The sequence below is a fragment of the Eimeria tenella genome, genomic scaffold, assembly GCF_000499545.2.
Source record: "Eimeria tenella Houghton genomic scaffold, Eth_scaff135, whole genome shotgun sequence".
In the NCBI taxonomy this organism is placed as follows: Eukaryota; Apicomplexa; class Conoidasida; order Eucoccidiorida; family Eimeriidae; genus Eimeria; species Eimeria tenella.
In genome coordinates this window covers 8,743-28,203 of record NW_013541508.1, presented here as the reverse complement: position 1 = coordinate 28,203, position 19,461 = coordinate 8,743, and the positions used below count along the sequence as shown (strand labels likewise).

The following is a 19,461-nucleotide window of genomic DNA, read 5'->3' as shown; positions in this document are numbered from 1 at the left end:
GCGTCGGCCAAGCCAGCAAGCCAGTGTTTGCTGCGCCCTGAATCAACGATATCTTGGCATGGGGCGCAAAAAGGGAAAGACAAGGGCCAAAGGTACAAAATGAAAGCAAGAGAAGCTTCAGACGATGGTCCTGGAGATCGCTCCACCCTCGATCCCAATCGAAGATCCCTTTGAAGCCAACTCCACGGAATCCCTCGCCTTCAGACGCAATGCAATATGTATTTCGATACTCATTGACAAATTAGAGTCCAGTTCTTAAGCAGAGAAACCCAGTTTGCACACGGTGACGACATACAAAACCGCACAGTACTTGGGCGATGGAGACAAAAGCAATACTTTCCACGCCCCACTATGCTCTATATCCAGACTTCATGAAAGTTATTCAGAACAGAAAACAACTGGGGCGCATTCAAACTTTGTATCAGATTCTAAATGCGCGCGAGGCAAGAAAAGATGTCGCCTGTGGCCGTGGAGCGTTACCTGGATGTCCCGTGAAATTGCAGGGCTCCAATTTCATTGAACTTGTATGCTTCAAGTCATTAAAAGATTTTCTTATGCGACTTAAAGCGGGTAAGACAACTGGCAAGTCCAAGATCAGCCCATGCTACGGAATTCAGACACCGATTGCACAGAACCTCGACACAGTACTCTTGGGGTGAAAGCGCTCGACACTTCGATCCCAAACAACAAAAGCCCCGCTTTCTGTGTAGTTCAGTTTCTCACAAAATTGGAAATTGGGATTATTCATTTGTTATTTAATGCTAGGTTGGGATGGTAGCCGCTTGCTCTCTGGCCCATAGTTCTGGAGCAAAGGCCTACCATTCTGCGAGTTTGCCGTTCCTTGAGGAGACAGTAAATTTAATATTTCCCCCAAATAATACTCTTTTATGTTGAATAAGCATTGAACAGAGTATGCAAAGTACCCCGTAGCACGGAAAGTCTCCGGCCTTTGCTCCCCGCGAGGGTGGACTCGGCTGAACTACCAGGGTGACTCGATTGCCACGTTTTGGGGCTTTAAAGTGATTTCATGTTTTCGCTGGATCTAAACACTTGGAGCTGCACGCACATATGCCATATTTTTTCCTTACGAAGTCTGGGTATTGGACTCGTTAGTAGTCACTGTTCCGTAGTGAAACTCGCCGGGTTTCTTGTATCTCGCAGCCGCTGGTGGTTTTCCGCACACTGAGATGGACAATGCAAAGCTTCTCATTCAGGAAAGGTCGAAACATGCACACTAAACAAGCTTAGCCTTTCCCCATAGCCGAACCCGCAGCTCATTCAGTGCCTCTGCTCGCCGCACGGTTGCTGCTAGGAAACTGAGGAACCACTCGCTCTCTGAGTTGTCTTGTTTCCTGCAGAGACCTGCTTGACTACTCTTCAAGGCATCTGTAGACTGACTTTTTAACTTGGCAGGACAGCTCTCGTAACTCGGTGCAGTGCTCAGCACTTCAGTGGCAGCACTGGTTGGGCATTCCCTTGTGCAGCATGTGACGCAATAAGTAAACGAGGCTATTTTTATCTTGTTTAGTGCATTTTTTCTGTGTTAGTATACACTTTGCAGGCGGCAGCACCCAGTTACGCCTTCTGCCTCCAGCCGGTTGTCTTTTTTCTGCAGTTTTTCCAGCATAGTCAGCTCAGTGGCAAGGAATTCAAGGCTGCGTCTCACCCTATAACAGCACCCTGTGCTTCAGCATCATAGCTTTTACACATTGAGGGTGTTCTCAGCTGAGCAGCTTCGAATAAAGTAATGTCTAACTCCACTCTAGGTCGTCGAAACTATACGCAGCACAGGAATCAGCTGAGCATAGAGCTGCCACGCTGGCACTGAGCAACAGCATCTGCTAAAAGCGCTTTGGAACAAGTTCCTAGTGAACGTCAGGGCCTTGCTCCTCTATAGAAGAGCAATTGACGAGAAGAGGGCGCCTGGTATGACAAAGAGCCTCAAATGGCCAGCCAAATGGCACTTTGCCCCACCCCTTTGAGAGTCATTCTGCTGTAATTCGGCAAGAGACGCATGACAAATGCTATGATGTGCCCGGAGAAGTTGAAAGATCGTAGCGCTTCTGTAGAAAGCGTCCTCACTTGAGAATTCAGTGTTTTTACTGGTGACTGGGGATCATTGGTACATTGGGTTTCTATAGGAAGCCTGCTCCCTCAAGAATTCTCGGAGCATATGCCTCCCATCCCTACTTCCTTTGAAAATCTGGATTCGTAATGATGTTGCTTCCCTTTTATGAATCTATGCAAAAATGTTTTTGGCCAAAACCAATAAGATCAGATCTGGGCTGTTTAGGGCGTGAAAAAATATGTCTGATAGCTAACGCTACAAGGAAAAGATACTTGGTTTTATCCCTCAAGACTGTAGCCTGATAGAAAAATAAAGGCTAATTGAACATCATCCAGTGTTCAAGCCGCCAGATGCTTTACTACTTGCAGTGTGGGCTTGCAGGAGCAAAGGGCCAATTACACTCCGCAGCTCAGCCTATAAGGAACACAACAATGTCATGGATGCCGCTGCATACACCTCAAATTGGTTGTATTCTCCTTTTCATAAGAGAAACGCCACCGATGGCTTCTGCTGCCTTACCAAAACCTAAGCTGAAGTTCAGCGCAGAACAGCTCATATCGAAGTTTTATGGTTGCTTTCATTTCGCGGAACACTTAAACAAGGTTCGCCTGTGTGCTTTCAAATGATTTTTACATTTCACTGCAACACGGAAACTACAAACTTGTTCTTCTGGGTACGTTTCAAAAGAGAACAATCCTATTGTCATCTTCTTAACGCACTAGAGTATGCACGTAAGGAACAGCACCTCACAGGTGTATTAACGTGGGGTTGTTATCATCCAGCTAGTACTGTATATTTTACCAGTCCTTTAGTATAATATCTGTGCTGCTGTAACCTTGTAGAAGTTACATACTTGCGCACCAGAGAAGAAGACAGATGAATTGCATAACTGATCAGTGTTGTAGGAAAATAAGCCCACTTTGGCTTCTATGTGTCTCTTCTTCCTCTAATTGCATGCATCATACCTATCACTACTAATCACTACTCAACAAAGACATCGTATAAACATTGAAAGACCCCAAGTATCATTGTATCTTCATTTTTTCACGGAGGCATTTGTCTCTCGGACTTTTCTTCTCTGCGTGATTGTGGCAAACAATGCATTTCGGTGCTTCTTCCCAGCGTAAAACCCTGGTCACACTTCAGAGTACAGTGGGCCTGATATCTCGGATGCTACCTCCTTACGCATGATATTACTTTTTATTATTACGCCAATCCACATATATTGAATCATATCACCCTGAGGGCCAGTTGTGGAGCACATGTAGCGCTGTGCGCAACGGGCTTTGAACTTCAGCTTGGGCTTTGGCGGAGCATTTGAACCCCATGCATAGCTTTGTTCCTTGCAGATATGCATTTAAGAAGTACCGTAAAGCAAAATTGCTCGCTGCTTATAATCTCCAGGCTTTCCTGTATTATGGTGCTTGAGTGCACAGCTCCTATGAGGCGCGGCAGCGCAGGTATTATACTAGATAGACAGAGCTTTCGCAAGACTAGAAGCCCTGTGCTGCGGCGTCTCTGGGCCTCAGCAACCCGTCTTTGTGTCTCCGTATGAGTATCCTCATCAGAATTCCTTGGGTGATGCAACGCCCTGCCCCATTAGACCGAGCATGCTCCGACTCAGCTTCCTCTGGCTGCCAAGCGCTTCGGTATACAACGGCAACTATCATTGACACTAGAGAATTCATTTTGCTTTTTCGGTTCAACATCATTCAGCAGGCCAAGAATTAATTGTTGGCGTGGATTTTGCCAGTTTCAAAGCTGCAGAGCATTCAGCTCCTGCAGATTGGCGTGTTTCCTCCATTGAGCTTTGCGAAGAGAGCGTAAGTTATCTAAAATGGCTGCTGCTTTACTGGATCTCGTCTAGTTCCCATGATTGACCAGCCAATCGCGATAAACTTCGTCGCCATTTCCTCTGTAATGCGAGAAATGGCCTTCGCTGCAGGACGTGGTTTCGCCGGTTGTAGTTGGGGAGGCTGGATGAAGTTTTCATCGCAATATGCATGGCGAAAAAATATATTGAAAGCCACAACTTCTGCTTTGTGCTAGTCTGAAGGAATTGTGCTTACTGAAAGGCACACAGTCAAGGAATACCCGCTCAATTTCTACTGTAGGTGTATGGGGCTCACTTTCCCTACAGGAGTTATCCTAAGACGACTACATCTCTCCCCGGATTCCTTAGCCAAAGTAGCTAGAGTCCGGCTAATCTCATAGCATCGAAGGTTAGGAATTAGCTACAGTTCAGGTAGTCAAGTGGAAGAGTTGGAGAAACAGCCACAGATCACCGTAGTGTTCCTTTTATAATTGTGCTTGTGATAAGATCTAGGCGCAAACAGACAGCTTTAGAAATGTTACAAGTTGCGAATTTTTGCCTTCCTCACAGCCGTTTTGCACAGTGGCGTGAGCGGAGTGCGTAGATGGGGCCACACGGGCCACACTGCCCTGTAGCCCACACCAACTACCCCACACACAGCAGTTACAAACAATAAAGGAAAGTAAACACCTAATCAAGAAGAGTTAATAGAGATAGAGATGGCCATAACATCACAGAAACCTTTGCGCAACCTGCCAGCGTGGGCAGAGTCCCTGCAAAAACTCTCCAGCCACAAACCGCGCAGCCGGTTTTGCAATTTGCGCTTCCCAGCACCCCTTGGAGCCCTATATTTCTACATGTTTTCCAGATATATCGCATTATAACAAGCTAAATTTAAGCTGCATTGTCTTCTGAGGTCCCGTTTGTGTTTCGCTGACTTGAGCAACACTGAACTACGTCTTCGAGGGAGCGTTCGTTAAGCGCCGCTTACTTGATTTGGGACACAAACCTCACGCAAGTTATACACAAAATTACGATAGCTGCATATTTAGCCGATATTCTTGCATATTTCTAACTCACCTTATAGGTCAAGTGGAAATGTGCGTAGGGGGCCCAACAAAACTGCAACATGAAACGTGAAGGGACACCAAAAAGCTACGCGTAAATAGCATGCAAAACGTCAAAAGGATTTTGAAGTGTTTTCAGTTTGGTTTATAATTGTATTTCACGCTTTTGTGGTGCTGCAGATTCGCCGCTGTAGTGGACCGGTATAGCATGCTTCTACTATAGAATGCTCCAGTTTTTAGCGGCCGCAGGACGCTGCGTGTGATTATTCCTTCGAATTCTTGCTTTTCTAGTGTGAACATGGAATAAATCCTGTTTTAGTGCTATTGAAGGAAGGCAGGCGATGCTGTGTTTCAGCAAACCCTTGCAACGAGAACCCTTGAGTTTGCACATAGGCGGAGTCCGTCCATAGAAGCCAACGCATACGACTCTCACTGGAGAAAAGGCTATTTAATGACGCTTTATACTATTTATTCTGCATAAGAAATTGAGGGGAAGTTTCAGAGATGGAATTTGAGGGCGTAAAATTGCAGAGTTGAATCCTTTTCCAAACAAACAACCCGGTCTCGAGCATGTGGGTGAGCGTTGTATCATCGTTGTAAATTGGGCTAATATCTCGAAGAAGTGGACCCAAAAGTGGCGATGGTTGTAGAAATATGCACTAATTAGTATCGGAGTTCTCATAAATGTGTGGAAGAAGAGCTCAATTCGCCCTCCTTCTGTAAAAGCACTGCGGTTGGTCCAGTTGCATATCCTGGCTGTGCTCGTGCCGCTGCGGAGTCCCCGTTTCCAGCCCGTTATCCGTGTCCAACTTGTTTTTGATTTCGTCCCGTTGTCCATTAACTACAGAGAAGGGTATGGCGGGGAGTTTCCCAGTTCCCTCACCGATGCTAAGGGAGCGTCACAGCGAGAGTCCAGGTGCTCGCTACGAGACCTCGCCGGACAACAACAAACCTCAGGGACCTGCGCAGGGAGAGGCTTTTAAACGGGACTCAGTGTCGCTCTTTAGGCACAGGAGCCGGAAAAGGAACCGCCGCCTCTACTTCAGTCTTGCAGCTCAAGTGGCTGTGGCTCTTCTTGCCGTAGCCTACGTGGTGCTGCGTTGCAGCATTCAGATTGGATCTCGAAATGGGATTTCTGCCGTCCACAGGTCGCTGTCAAGTGCTGAGTCGGGAGATGAGGATTTTCAGGGCGCCTGTGGAGGTGCAGATGCGCCGTCAATTCCAACTGATTCACTTTTTCCCACCCCTTCTCCTCAAAGAAGCCTCATAATGCGGGGCGAGCGATATGCAGGCAATCTGACGGAGTTTGTGAAACAAATGAGTCGCGTGGGTGTCGGTATTCACCCAGATGACCGCCGCAACCTGCTGTCTACCACGTTGGGTCTTGTAGTGGTAGAGCTAGGCGCCCTAGTGAGCTTGATGGGACCCCGATTTCCAGCTGTCGGTGTAACTGTGAGCAGAGTTAACAATACAGTTCAGGACTTGCGCGCCACTTTGGGCCCGGAAGACATTTCACACACTACCTTGCGCCACTTCCGAAGAATGCACACGCTCTTGAAATGTTTGCGGCGATTGAAAGCGACTTCTGAAGGCATGTCTGAGGCTGAGATCTTCTTGCGTTTTGAGCAGTTGCTTGAATTGCAAGAAACAGCACTCACGCAGATGTGGCTGGGACTGAAGAACCTGGCAGTGTGCTACTCAGATAGTGGACCTGATCACCCGGGAATACCGAGTGCTGTGGATGCCATAAAAAAGACTGTGATGGCCCGAAAAGCCCACGTACTGCGAGAACCCCTGTACAGAGCCTGGATGATGGAGTTCCATGGAGAAAAATGGCACTTTGGAATCACGACCTACAGGAATATCCAGCGCTTCATAGCGGAAGGCCCCAGATCACACGAAGAAACGATGGAAGATCTCCAAAGTACTGAACTGGGGGCATTGCATGCCAGGGAGGCTGCCGTGTGGAGGGTGCAAGAGGCGCTTCAGGTCCCCGAAACTGTCACTGGGGACCAGTCAGGGGCACAGGATTCCGACAAAGAAACCGCTGCTTCCAGTGAAGTAGCAGTGCCTTCTAGGGACTGGACAACACCTGGCGGCTCCTCAACACGCAGCTCTCCCGTGTCTGAGCCTTCAGGCACTGGGCGGGGGGAAACGCGTTCCCGCGAAAGTGCCGTCTCGAAGTTGCAAGAGGCATTTGACCTTTCATTGCTTGTCAGTGGGGAAGAGCTAGATACGGGGGATTCGAGCGAACAATTCTACGAAGCTGACTCGCCAGACGAATTCCCTGAGGTATTTTACACGCCTAGTAGCTCCCCAACACCTGGTCACACGGAGGACGTTTTTGGTGCCTCCGGGGTGGAGCGCTTTGCTGGCCTTCTTGGTGGACCCAGCCCCTCTGAGACTTCCGCGGGACCCGCACTCTTCGGCCCCTTCACGACTTTTAGCTCTGAAGATCATTCATCTTTCCCAAGCACCTCAGCTGGATGGGGAGCCGTGGGGTCACTCCCAGCACCTGCACCGCATGAGACAGGCGAAGCTTCTGCGTCATCTGAAACGCCTAGCGCTTTTGGTCCTCCCGGGACTTAAAAGGATGGAGACTTTGTTGAGTGGTGGTAGCCCGTGGCGCAGTTGGATTTTGCTCTGGCTTTGGGCTTTTGCTTCTGTCAAAAAGCTTTCCAGCCATCCTTGCTGGAACAGGCAGTCACTCATTCCTCAGCTACAGTTTTTCTTGTAGGCACCTCTTCCACCTCAGAACTGGAGTTCAGTTCTGAAGTGAAAACGTGCTGTTGTGGGCCTTTCCACGGATCTCGCATAGTGGAAAGTTGGCACTTCTTTGGCTAGTGACTTCCTTGTTACACACTTGGGGCAACTGTGGCTCCAGTGTGGGGACGAATTTGACCTTGCTATGGCCTGTCTGGTTCTGGGGTTACTCTCTTTGAAGGGCCTGAGATATTGAACTACCATTTTTAGGGGGAGGCAGGCCTTCTGGGGCTTGCTGCTCCCGTGCGCGTTCATTCCGTGCAAGAGCTCGCTTCTTATCCGGGCCTTGTGGAGGCATGCTGCTATTTGGCATGTGGCTTATGGGGCGCTGAGATGTGTGCTGCTGGTGAAGGCGTCCGCTGTCTATCTTATATGGGTTCACTTCTTCACACCACTACTAGCAAGCAAGTGGCCGGCGATTCTGAGGCCTTCTGTTTATCGCAGCGAAATTTCAGAATAGATGCCCCGGGCTTCGCTTCCCTCAGCGGTTCATGAGGCGCTGGCTAAGCATGACTGTCTGTGCATGAATTTCGACCAAGAAGCCGCTGCAGAGGCAGAAACACTGATTCTGGCAGTTGATCGGAGGCCTTCTACGATTCTAAATCTGTTGCCGGTTTGAACCTCGAAATAGGACTGGCGAATGGTCGCGGATGCTTCAGACGAGCCTCGCAGACTACGCAGGACTGGAAAGGGCTCTAGACTGCCGCTTTTATATGGCTGTAGGTGGCTGGGCACCGCCTGCAAATAAGCAGTCAATGGACGAGCCGTGCGACACTTTCCACCCAACACTGAAGAACCCAGTTTGAAGTACAAGGGCATTAATGTAGTCGAGGTAGGAGTGTCGAAGTGCTTCTTCAGCTGCGGCAGGTGTTAAGATGGAACTAGACGGACAGTCGCCTGTGGCCGTCTTCTTTTGATGCATTTCAAAACAGAATGTGTTGGAATCGGCACGGATGACCCTGGTGAAGATGGTTGCGTGTAAACTTAAACTGCAGGCTACGAGGAAACAATCGAAACCTGTGGCAGTTCCATTGATTCTTTGGATGCATTTCTAGACGTGTCAGCTCCAATTTTGTAAAACGTAGACTTGATTTTATGGATCTGGATGCTTTTTAGTGGGCCATGAAGTGCAATGGCGAATGCGGAAAAGCAGGAGCCAGTTCTCTTCGTGAAGCATATGGTTGTCGTCTGCGGCCAGTGGCCCAGGAAACACTAGCGATTGAGCTATAATTTTTGCCTGCGAACCAGTTCTTCTGGGCGGCTGAGTCTGCACCGTAGTGAAGCTGAGCCGACTTCGAATGAACGGGGAGAAGGGCCCTTCTCCAAATTTCTCATGCCCATGCAAATTTTGCATACTCTATGGAGGACAAGATCGTTTTATTTCTTTCGGATGTTGTGTCACTTTAAGAGGAAGCGACGCCCCTAGACTAATGCGCACACCAACTCATGAATAACTATTTCCGTGTGGACTAGTGCGTGCAGAGTAGAATTCTTCGGTAGAGGGTAGAAATAATAAAACAGTCTGATGATTTTAAGACATTATCCAGGTCATTCTATTCTCCTAACTTCGGGTAAAACTATCCTAGTGTAGCTGGGAGGCGAGTAGAGATGAATATTTCGCTCGGTTAGCGGCTCTGCAAATAGAGTGTGGAGGCTGGTCAGAAAATCTTGCGTTCGCTTTAGGTTACTAACTTCATCAAAGCCTAAACTGGATCATCATTTCTTTCCTTAGAGAGCCAAGAATGCCGCGGGCATAATGATGCAAAATGCGGTCACTTCAACGCGTGCGCCCGGCAGCATACCCATAAAAATGAGCGGAAATCCAACAACAAAGAGGAATCTTAAGAGTGGTTGCTTACAGCTGCAAATGGGAGTATTTCCATCAAAAAGGAACAGGGCTTGAAGGCTTTCACCTCGAAGACAAGCTTGGGCTCTCCCGCGCGAACGCCTGGAGGAGCACAAGAGGCCACCAGACGACGCCGACGAGATTATACCTTACCTGTAAACTCGTTAGCCCTTGCAACAAGGACAAATTGTCACATCTGAAGCATTCAGCACATTGAGACGCGTCAGAACACAACCAAATGACAAATATTCGACTTCGCCAAAACACCCAAGTCAATGTGGTTAACAGGATAGCGACGAGATCCTCCATCCCCTCAGCCTTGCATAAAACTAGCATTCCGCTTCTCACGTTTCCTCCAGTTGAAATGAGAGGCAGTCCCCGTTTCATTTGCGAAGAAGATTCATCTTGGTGATTCTGCGGGGTCGATAGGGCCTCCACAAAATCGACTCGAAAGCTTTTGGCGCCTGCATTTTGTTTTTCTTGCGCTTATTTTTTTTGTATGTCGTACTATCGTACTCTCACATGTTCACATTGTGTTCATCTCTTTGACTTTATTCCTCTTGGGGAGTCTCTTAGACTACGGTCAGATACAGTGAGCAAATCCTGTGGACTTCTCTGAACTCTCCTCATAACGGGACTAGCCCAGAGCCTCCAGAGCCTCCACAGTTGTTTCCATGTCTGCATTGTGTCTCTAATATTGTAGAAAACAGCCATTACTCAGTACCCTAACGCATTGTCTTGAATAAATCAAGGAGGCGGGCGGGTACACTTAGCCTTAAATCAAGAGCTGCTGCATTTCGCTAGTTGAATCGATCCTTGGGTACGGGTTCTCCTAGCGGCACCCCATGGAAGGTTCTCTTCGGCTCGCGAGGCCCAGGGGCTCTTTCCCACAGCCCAACAGCAGCCGTACGTGCTTGTCTTGACTCCGCAGCTCCTCCTAAAGTCTCAAAAGGGGAATGAGCCTCATGTGCGAGTGCTGGAGTTCGTGCGGCCTGCATTGGGTGCCTCACCGGATGCACAGGAGCCCTAAATAAACCATAAGTGACTGCAGCCGCCTCTGGTCTCGGCGGTCTGCCAGATGGAACATGTGGCAAATGACTTCCAGCCCCCGTCATGTGCATGAGGTGCTGGCCAGGGAAAGGCTGCTGCTGCCTTGGCTGGAAGCGATATTGCATCGTGGAATCCGCTCGCGGGAAAGAATACTGCGGACCTAGCGGCAGTTGTATTACGGGGTACTGAGTCGGAGGGTAACTGGGAAGCCTCGAAGTGTACTGCGCCGCCCCCCAAGCCATGGAAGGCTCACCGGGGGCTGGAGCCCTAACAAACCAAGTTCTTTCAGGGCTTCCAGATTGTCCAAAGACGAAAGACTTGTCAGAAAATTCGGCCGCACCAGGCGCTGCGAAGGGCCTGGCGTATCTGGGAAGTCCATAGGGGCTTGACAGCGAAGAAGCGCTCTGTGGCAGAGCTGCTCGTCGGGAAACAGTTTGCTGCAAGGATACAGTAGCTCTGAATTGCTTAAATGCCTCTGCAGGAACGGAAAATGCAGGTCGCTGCGGAAGCGAGACGGGCGCAGTTTCCACATAGTCACTTTGAGCCTCAGGCTCCTCTGGCATCCGATGTGCGGAGTCATCCGCAAGAGGGATTCCAGAGGCCGCGAGGGAATTGTAAGCCACTGGTGGCACTGCAGCCTGTCCCAAGCCTGCATATAAACGCTCATTATGAGCCTCATTACCAAACTGACCTGCCGTCAGGAAGTTTTCCTCCAGGCCAAAGCCATATGCATCATTAGCAAGCTCATCGGCCTCCGGGTAATCGTCCGGAGCTCCAAAGCCATATGCCTCATGAGAGAGAGTATCTGCCTTCGGGTAATAGGCCTCAGCTCCAAACCCATAAGCCTCATGAGAAAGATTATTTGCCTTCAGGTTATTGGTCTCAGCTCGTAAGCCATGTGCCTTCGGGTAATTGGTCTCAGCTCCTGAGCCATATGCCTCATGAGAGGGAATCTCTGCCTGTGGGTAAGAGGCCTCAGCTCCAAACCCATAAGCCATATGAGAAAGATTATTTGCCTTCGGGTAATAGGCCTCAGCTCCAAACCCATAAGCCCTATGAGAAAGATTATCTGCCTTCCGGTAAGCTTCCACAGCTCCAAAGCCATATGCCTCTTTAGCAAGCTGATCTACCTTCGGGTAACAGGCCTCAGCTCCAAATCGAAGTGCCTCATAAGAAAAATTATCTGCCCTTAGGGAATCGGCCTCAGCTCCAAAGCCATCTGAACAATCAGAAAGCTCATCTGTCTTCGGGGATTCCTCCTCAGTTTGAAAGCCATATGTCTCATCAGAAAGCTCATTTGCCTTCGGGAAATTGTCCTCAGCTCCTAAGTCATCCGAATCATCATAAACCTCATTTGACTCAAGGGAATCGTCCTCAGTTCCTAAGTCATATGAAGCCTTCAACAAAATCGCAGAGTCTGCAGACTCTATTGCAGGCTCTCCCCTGTTCTCTAGAGAAAGACTCTCTAGCTTTCCTGGCAGGGCGCCCGAAGACTCGCCCTGCTCTTCACTTAAACGCAAACCAAGAGGTGTGTTTGCGAGCTCGGCCACTAGCTCATGATGTTGTTCCAGAGGACGCGAAAGAGCCCTTTGGATTTGCCAGAAGGCACAGAGTCCGAAACGCACCCGTTCTGTGTGTTGCTCCCGCAAGAAGCTATTCAATTCAGGGTCTCGAAGCAATTGAAATCTACGAACGATCAATGTCTGCCGCATCTCTTGCAAGACTACGTCGGCTAATTTATCTGGAACGAACCCCTCGAATGCAGCTTGAAGGATAGCCAATTGCTTCAAACCTTCCAGCATTTGCTTCAGAGCAATTTCCTGTAGCTCAAGGAGTTTAACCAGCTTCCTGAGCGATCCAGCTGAAGAAATTTGCCTTCCGGCCCACTTAATGCCTGGAAGTGCATCTAAGAAGAGCCGCAACTGCCGAAGGTGCCGCAAGCCGCAAAGGGATATGTCCTTCTTTGTAAAGGTTCGGCGCAAGGTGTCGTATAACAAATCTGTGGTATCTAGCACAACTTGTATTCCATGCCTCTGTTCAACTTTGAGCAAGGTTGCCTGGGCAGATAGCTCCACGACAGCCAAACCCAAAATGATACTCATTCCTTCCCTGCGCATTGCAGTGGACAGTTTTTGCAGAGTTACCATAAACTCTTCAAAGAATTTCTTCAAACTAGTCGTGAAAAGCAAGGCGCGCTCGAGGACCTCCTCCTCATCAAGAGCTGCGTCTTGAGCACCATCATTGGTGAACTCGCCACTTCCCCCACCTTGACAAATTCCTGCAAGTTCTCCCTGTGCCCTGTCAGCAGCTGCAAGTGATCTTGTGGCGTTTCCAACGCCATTCTGGATCTCTTTGTGAGGTCTGCAGCGCAACACCAAGTAAGCTGCTGCAACAATCGCCAGCAGCGTGAGGGTCACCAGGGTCGGACAGCGGCGAGGACCCGCGTGATGTCTACGACGGACAAATAAAAAGCCAGGATACCCCCTCTGGACCTTCAGGGCTTCCTCCCCGAGCTGCAATTTCGGGTATTGCGGCGAAGTCCCCTTGATGAGGCGCAGATGAGGGGCCCCGCTGCTACGGGTGAGCGTCTCAATACCTACGGAGGCTGTCTTCGCTAAGTTATGCATTGCAACTGATGGGCTTTTGGCTCCAAGGCAATGCAGAAAAGATCTAACAGTCAAACTAGGGTCTCAAGAACCTGTACGGAGTAGCAAGACAGGGAGTGCCCACGGCCAGTCTGTGCCAGCGCCCCAGCGCCGAATAAGGCGCACTGCACAGTAAATACTTTTGTTCCAAGAGACTAGGCCATCTCTTGAAGGCATTCAAATGCGGTCTGGCCTGGCGGACCCCGAAGATAAGACTCGACACTGCAAGACGTGCAAACACGGACGCAAGCGAAACGTGGTCTACTGAGCCCCAACAGTCGCCATCTTCGGTCCGTTTTGATCATTTTACAACGAAATGGAAAAGTCAAACTATTTCAAATGGAATGTTTATAAGCAGAAGACACGTTCTCCCTTCGCCCAACTGTGTGGGCTTCCGTTTGCAAGCTCAATGATCAGGTGCTCGGTGAGACCGTGGGCACCCCCCAGTACGACAGAGAGCAGGAAAACGAGAGGCTCTTTTGCCTGTTTCAAAAGATGATTGTTGCATGCAATTTAAAGCATGAGGAGACAGCTGCTGCCTCGGAGGGTGGTGGTTATTGGGGGGGCTCGGACGCCCATCGGCGGTTTCCTGGGATCCTTGAGAGCCACGCCTCCCAGCAAACTCGCCGCTGCAGCAGCAGCTTCTGCCATTAAACGCTCTGGGCTTTCTCCTGCAGAAATTCAACAATGTGTAGTAGGCCAGGTGCTCGCTGCGGGGCAAGGAAGAGCCTCCCACAGGCTGGCAATGAGTCTTGCGGGTACGGGACGGTTTCCACACCGAGCAGATATTTTCCTTTTCTGCGTGGTTTTCGGCATTAAGTGATATTTTCCTCTCAATTCAGAAGTGTGGGACCCTGCTGTGCCTTTTTTTTCTGAATATTCCCCCCAGTTCCTCCCCCCGCGCTCCCGTGTTCTTGTATTTTTAGCTTCTGCGATCTGTTTTCGTGTCTAAGCTGGAGTTCCCGCCTAACAGGGGATTCTTCGCACATCTGTGGCCCCAGCTGTAGGTGACGCAGCAGTGCAGTGGCCTGGCAGCTGTGCTGAAGAAGTTGCATGGGCGGGTGCAGCAGCAGCACCGTCAGCAGCGCATTTAACGCCGGCGGCAGCCTCAGTCCCCCATTAATTCCCTTTAAAATGGGCTCCATCATCAAGACCAGCAAAACATTGTCCTCAGACTGCATTTGATAAGTCCTAGCCCCCTGTTTCACCGCTGCCTGGCCGCATTCATGTTGCTGCTGCTTCAGGTCTTCCTCCCACGGCTTCTGTCTTCACAGTGAACAGCGGCTGCGCTTCTGGCCTCAAGGCTGTTTCTTTGGCTGCTTCTTCGGTGGCTTTGGGCGAGTTCCCTCTGTCGCTCGCTGTGGGCGTGGAGTCTGTCAGCTGCGCGCCTTACCTTTTGCTGTAAGTCCTCCTCGGGCTTTCTAGATTCTTCAAGTCCTTAAGTGCCTGCGGGTGTCCGTGCGGCTCTTAAGACTCGAGGAGAAAAACTCAAAATAGTCCCGAGCCTGCTGCGCGGCCGCAGTGGCGGCTGCAGCAGAAGAGGCTGCTGCGTGCTGCTGCTGCTGCTGCTGCTGCTGAACAGGAAAGCAAGAGAAGGCGGCTACAGGCTGGGGGACGGATCTCTCGTGGACTCAGTCGTTTTTGACGCTCTCAACGGCCCCAATTTTCAACTAATACCCGGCGAAGTAAGAGCTGCCATTTATGCCACGAGTTTCTCTCTATGCTGCCACTAATGGCTTCCTGCAGCCCTCACTCCGTCTCATTTCGCCGTTTTTTGGGATGTGTTTGCAGCTATCGTTTGCACGAGGCAGTGCCTGTTCTTCTGTGCCAATACGGTCGAATCTGTCTGAATTGTTTGTCTTTTCTCCTTAAAAAGTCTCTATATTTTCTGAATTTGGTGTTTCGTGTCGGCTTCCCGCGCGTTCAGGAAGCAGAAGCCGCCGCCGTGGGCCACGGCATTTCGCGCGCTGACTGCGACGAATACGCAGTAAGAAGTTTCAAGCGGGCAGCCGACGCTGCCAGCAAAGGCTTTTTCGGGCTGGAGGGGCTGGAGCCGCTGGCTGCTGCTGCTGCGGGTGCGTGGCTGCTGCTGGGGGAGCTAGGGAGCAGCAAAAGTGGCAGATCGATGCACTAAAAGTGGCTGCATGCAGCCAGGAAGCAGGGGGCAGCGGGCAGCCAGAAATACAGCTTTTGGAAGCAGGAGGATATTGGGGGTTTCTGCAGCAAAAGCGCCCGGTGCTGCTGTAGAAGCAGCTTCTGGGGAGCGCGCATGCAACTGCGCAGTCAGTAGAGATTCTGCAGCACGAACTTTAGCTAGAGTTCAGGATTTAGAGAATAGGAAAGCGCATTTCATTTCCGTCATCTCTTGCTGCCTAGGGTGGGTGCTGCAGCGCCCAGTGCCCACGGCATGGGCTCTTCAATATTCGACCCTCAAGAGCAGCAGCAGCTGCTGCAGCGCCGCGCTTCTGCGCACCCCAGCGGCCGCCAGCAGCTGCTGCAGCAGCGGCAGCGGCAGCAGCAGCAGCAGACGCGGGAGCAGCTGCAGCACGACGAAGAAGTGAGACGAATCTCTCTGGACCGCGTGGCCTCAGCCCGCCCCATCTTCCGCAGCGACGGAGTCTTGACGGCAGCAAACTCTTGCAAGTTGGGCGACGGGGCTGCAGCTTTGGTGTTGGGCGAAGAAGGAGAAGCAAGAAAAAGAGGCTTGAGGCCTCTAGCCCGGTGAGACTGGGAGGACCACTGGACCTCGCAGCTCCTTTCGGTGGCTCTCGCTCATTTCAAGAGCTTTGTCTGGATTCCAGGCACCACATTCCCGCTCACTTGATCCGAGAAGTTGCTGCTTTAGCTGCTGCTGCTGCGGCTGCTGCTGCGGCTGCTGCTGCAGTAGGGCACGGCAGTGGCTGCGCAGCAGCTAGTCTCACTGCATGCGCTATGAAATGCGCAGAGTCTTGTCTTTTGCTGACGCGGGAGGAAGAGATGATGGGGCCCCTTTCACATTACCTTCTGAAGTTGCAATCCTTAGAGCTCTTCGTCTGGCAGGACTGGAACGGGCAAGAGAGTTTTTGCTGCCCGTTGGTGCTGCTGCTGCTGCACTCGTCTTGCTTCCTGCTGCAGGATGCTGTGGCTCTTCTGACTATTGACGAGCTGATTTGCTGCTGTTCCTCCTGCGGCCTTTTCGCCTCCGCCTGCCCTACCCCGCTGCGATCTCGTATTTCTTTTATCATTTGTCATTTATTTCGCATTTCTTGCAGAAAATTTAAAAGAGTTATTTTTTCTGTTGCCTACTTACCGGATTTTCCGTTTCCTGTGCGCGCCAGCCTGGGTGTTTTTTGCGTGTGTTGACTCTTTGCAATTCTGAACTTCCGCACAAGACGCTGAGACCGTAAGACCCCGAGGAGTTAATTTAAATTTGTTTTTTCCCTTCTTTTTATGCATTTTGTGGGCAGGTGGACTTGTACGAAGTTCACGAAGCCTTTGCTGCTTTGCCGTTGCTGCTGATGCGCCGGCTGGACATTTGTGCTTCCCGGGTGAATGTGAACGGGGGAGCCATAAGCCTGGGCCACCCGTTTGGTGAGTTTTTGCGAACTTGTTTGCGCTGCTAAGTCCCGCAGCTCGAAGTGCCTTTTTGAATTATTTCTTTTTCTTTTCAGGCATGTCCGGAGTGAGAATGGTGCTGTCGCTAGCTGCTGCGCTGCGCGCCCGAGACCTGACCTTCGGCTGCGCCGTTGCATGCAACGGCGCCGACTCCGCCACGGCTTTGGTGCTGGAGGCTCTTTAAAATGTTCTGCAGCTTTTCCGCAGCTCTGCTGCAGCTCTGGAGTGCACAGAGCCGCCAGCTTTCCAGCTTTTTCTGGGCCTCTTTGCCTCCTCTGGAGTGGCCAGCAGCGGCCCCCGAAGGCGGCCATTTCGGCTGACTCGGGGCTTGGTTTCAACACAGACTTTTGCCTTTTTGAATTCACTTTATTCCGATTAGATGGGAAGGACTTTTTAGGCTTTTGGCAGCTGCAAAAGCTCCAAAATTACAGCTTTCCGCTGCTGCTCCTTCTACCGCCTCAATGATTTGACTCAGCATCTCCCGGAACCAGTTTCTTGACTTCTTCATTTTTGAATATCTTCTTGCCTCATTTTGCATGGCTATTTGATGTTATATTTTCTATTGAGTGAGCACATCAACAAATCAGAAGAAAGCGTTTTCAAACGCTTTCTTCTGATCTCTTTTTGTTTTTGAACGTTTTCATCTTCTAATACTATTTCCAGCCAGGGGCACAGGTGCTCTTGATCAACTAAGTCTTTTTCCAGTTGTTTCTGCTTCCCTTTTTATTTTCTCTTGTCGTATAAATATTATTTTTGCATGCATTTGCACTATTTAAAGGCATTTTGGAGCTTCTGCTGAGCCGAAGGCTCTGCTGAGTTCCAGAGTTTCCCCGTTTTCGCGGGAAGGTTCTTGAAAATTATTTGCATGTGGAATGGTAGCAGGCATTTAGTTGCCTCTTTTTGGCCGGCTTGGGCTATTTTTGAATTTTAAAACAAATCAAATGACTCCGAAACACACAGGGAAGCTGCAATTGGGAAATTTTTGGCCAATTTGCAAAAGCCACTTCAGCAGCAGAACAGCGCTGCACCAGCCGCAGCTGCAGCAAATATGGGAAGGCGCTGCGCTGGGCGCGTTACTGCGCGGCAAAAGTTATTTTTCTCTGCAATTTCTCGGGAAAACTGTTTATTGAATGATTTAGGAGCATTTAATTAATTGGTTAGGCGCCAGTTCATTTGAACTTGCTTCCAGTTGTTGCAGCGCCGGCTGCAGTCAGCTTAGCTGAAGCTGCCAAGCCAATCACTTGGTGTTCTCGCCTCCCAGGAGGCCATTTAAAGTTTTCTGAATTCAAATAGATTTGCATTATTTATGTCAGTGGCATTATTTATGTCAGTGGGCGAGAAAGCCCACAGAATGCACTGCGGGGCTCCGCACAGCTTGCGGCTACAGTTCAGAAAGCTTCAAAATGGACTACTTCAACAAAGTGGAGAAAAATTGCTGCGAAAAATGCATGCAGCTGCTTGCTGCAGCAGCAAATGGCCCCAGTAGTTTCCTGTGGATCCAGCAACGCATGCAGACTAAACAGCAGCAGCAGCAGCAGCAGCAGCCTTTGTGTGCAAAAGGGGCTGAAGCACTTCTGCTTATTTCAGCCTTTTTCACATTTCATGGCTTAGACCCAGCGTTAAGGAATTTCAATAGTATAAAGGCAAGAAAATGGCATCTTCTTATCAATTCTACTTTCATAAACTTGAATAATCAAGCATGCTTGCTGGTTGCTTCTTTTTCCTGCTGCTGCTGCTATATTACGCCAGCATCCCTAGTTCTGTTGCAGCTAAGTACCTACGCGAACCTGGCTGCAACTATAGGGGCCCTGGAGGCCCCTGGGGACCCCTGGGGGCCCCCAGGGGGCCCCTAGGGGTCCAGTGGGGGCCCCAGGAGTCCTCGGGGTTCCCCAGGGGCACTGAAAGGATTGGGGCCCCTGGGGGGCCCCTGGGGCCCTTAGTATTGCTAGCTGAGGTGGGCTGCAGCAGCTACTTGCTGCTCGTGCTGCTGCTGCAGGCTGCTGCTGCTGCAGCTGCTGCTTTCTGCTGCCGATGCGTTCCCTAGAGTTTCGCTTGGTCGTGAGCTGCAGCAAAAGCCCCACAACTCCCTCACTGCTGCTGCTGCTGCTGCAACAGCGCAAGCCCCTCACGGCTGCGCGGGATGCGCATAAGGCTCTTCCGCTGCTGCTGAGGAACCTTCGCTGCTGCGCTGCAGCTGTTGCTGCTGCAACAGAGAGAGGAGCCTCCATTACCTTTAAATTACTAGGCCTCTCTGTGCTGCACTGAGTGCTGCTTAAGGGCCACTAAGTGCTCCTTAGGGGCCCTCGGGGGCCCCCAAGAGGGCCCCCAGGGGGCCCCCAGGGGGCCCCTAGGGCCTCTAAGCAGAAACTTAGTGAGCTGCACACTGTCCTGCTTTATGTACTCGGCTGCAGCAGTGAAACAAAATGCGCAGCAGCAGCTAAACTAGCAGCAGCAGCAGCAGCAGCAGCTCTGCCAGCAGCGACAGGCAAGCAAGCAAAAAAAAACTGCAGCAGCGAAAGACGAGGCAGCGGCGCGCAGATAACGCAGCGACACAAACCCCAGAGGCTAGGAGGCAGCAGCAGCGTGCAGCCTGCAGCAACTTCAGCAGCAGCAGC

The 19,461-nt window shown here is 50.5% G+C and overlaps 3 protein-coding genes across 3 annotated transcripts; 2 read left to right on the top strand and 1 right to left on the bottom strand.

Moving 5' to 3' along the window:
* Positions 1-5,803: 5,803 nt before the first annotated feature.
* On the top strand, positions 5,804-7,537 carry ETH_00016315 (uncharacterized protein; the record flags this gene model as incomplete). The annotated part of the gene is made up of 1 exon (XM_013373340.1): positions 5,804-7,537. The coding sequence occupies one exon, from the start codon at positions 5,804-5,806 to the stop codon at positions 7,535-7,537; it is 1,734 nt and encodes a 577-aa protein (XP_013228794.1).
* Positions 7,538-10,357: 2,820 nt separating this feature from the next.
* On the bottom strand, positions 10,358-13,234 carry ETH_00016310 (Nsp1p, related; the record flags this gene model as incomplete). The annotated part of the gene is made up of 1 exon (XM_013373339.1): positions 10,358-13,234. One exon carries the CDS (start codon positions 13,232-13,234, stop codon positions 10,358-10,360), a length of 2,877 nt encoding a protein of 958 aa, XP_013228793.1.
* Positions 13,235-13,772: 538 nt separating this feature from the next.
* On the top strand, positions 13,773-17,030 carry ETH_00016305 (acetyil CoA acetyltransferase/thiolase, putative; the record flags this gene model as incomplete). The annotated part of the gene is made up of 7 exons (XM_013373338.1): positions 13,773-14,071; positions 14,835-14,937; positions 15,180-15,360; positions 15,643-15,973; positions 16,197-16,323; positions 16,699-16,822; positions 16,903-17,030. The coding sequence occupies 7 exons, from the start codon at positions 13,773-13,775 to the stop codon at positions 17,028-17,030; spliced, it is 1,293 nt and encodes a 430-aa protein (XP_013228792.1).
* Positions 17,031-19,461: the final 2,431 nt, after the last annotated feature.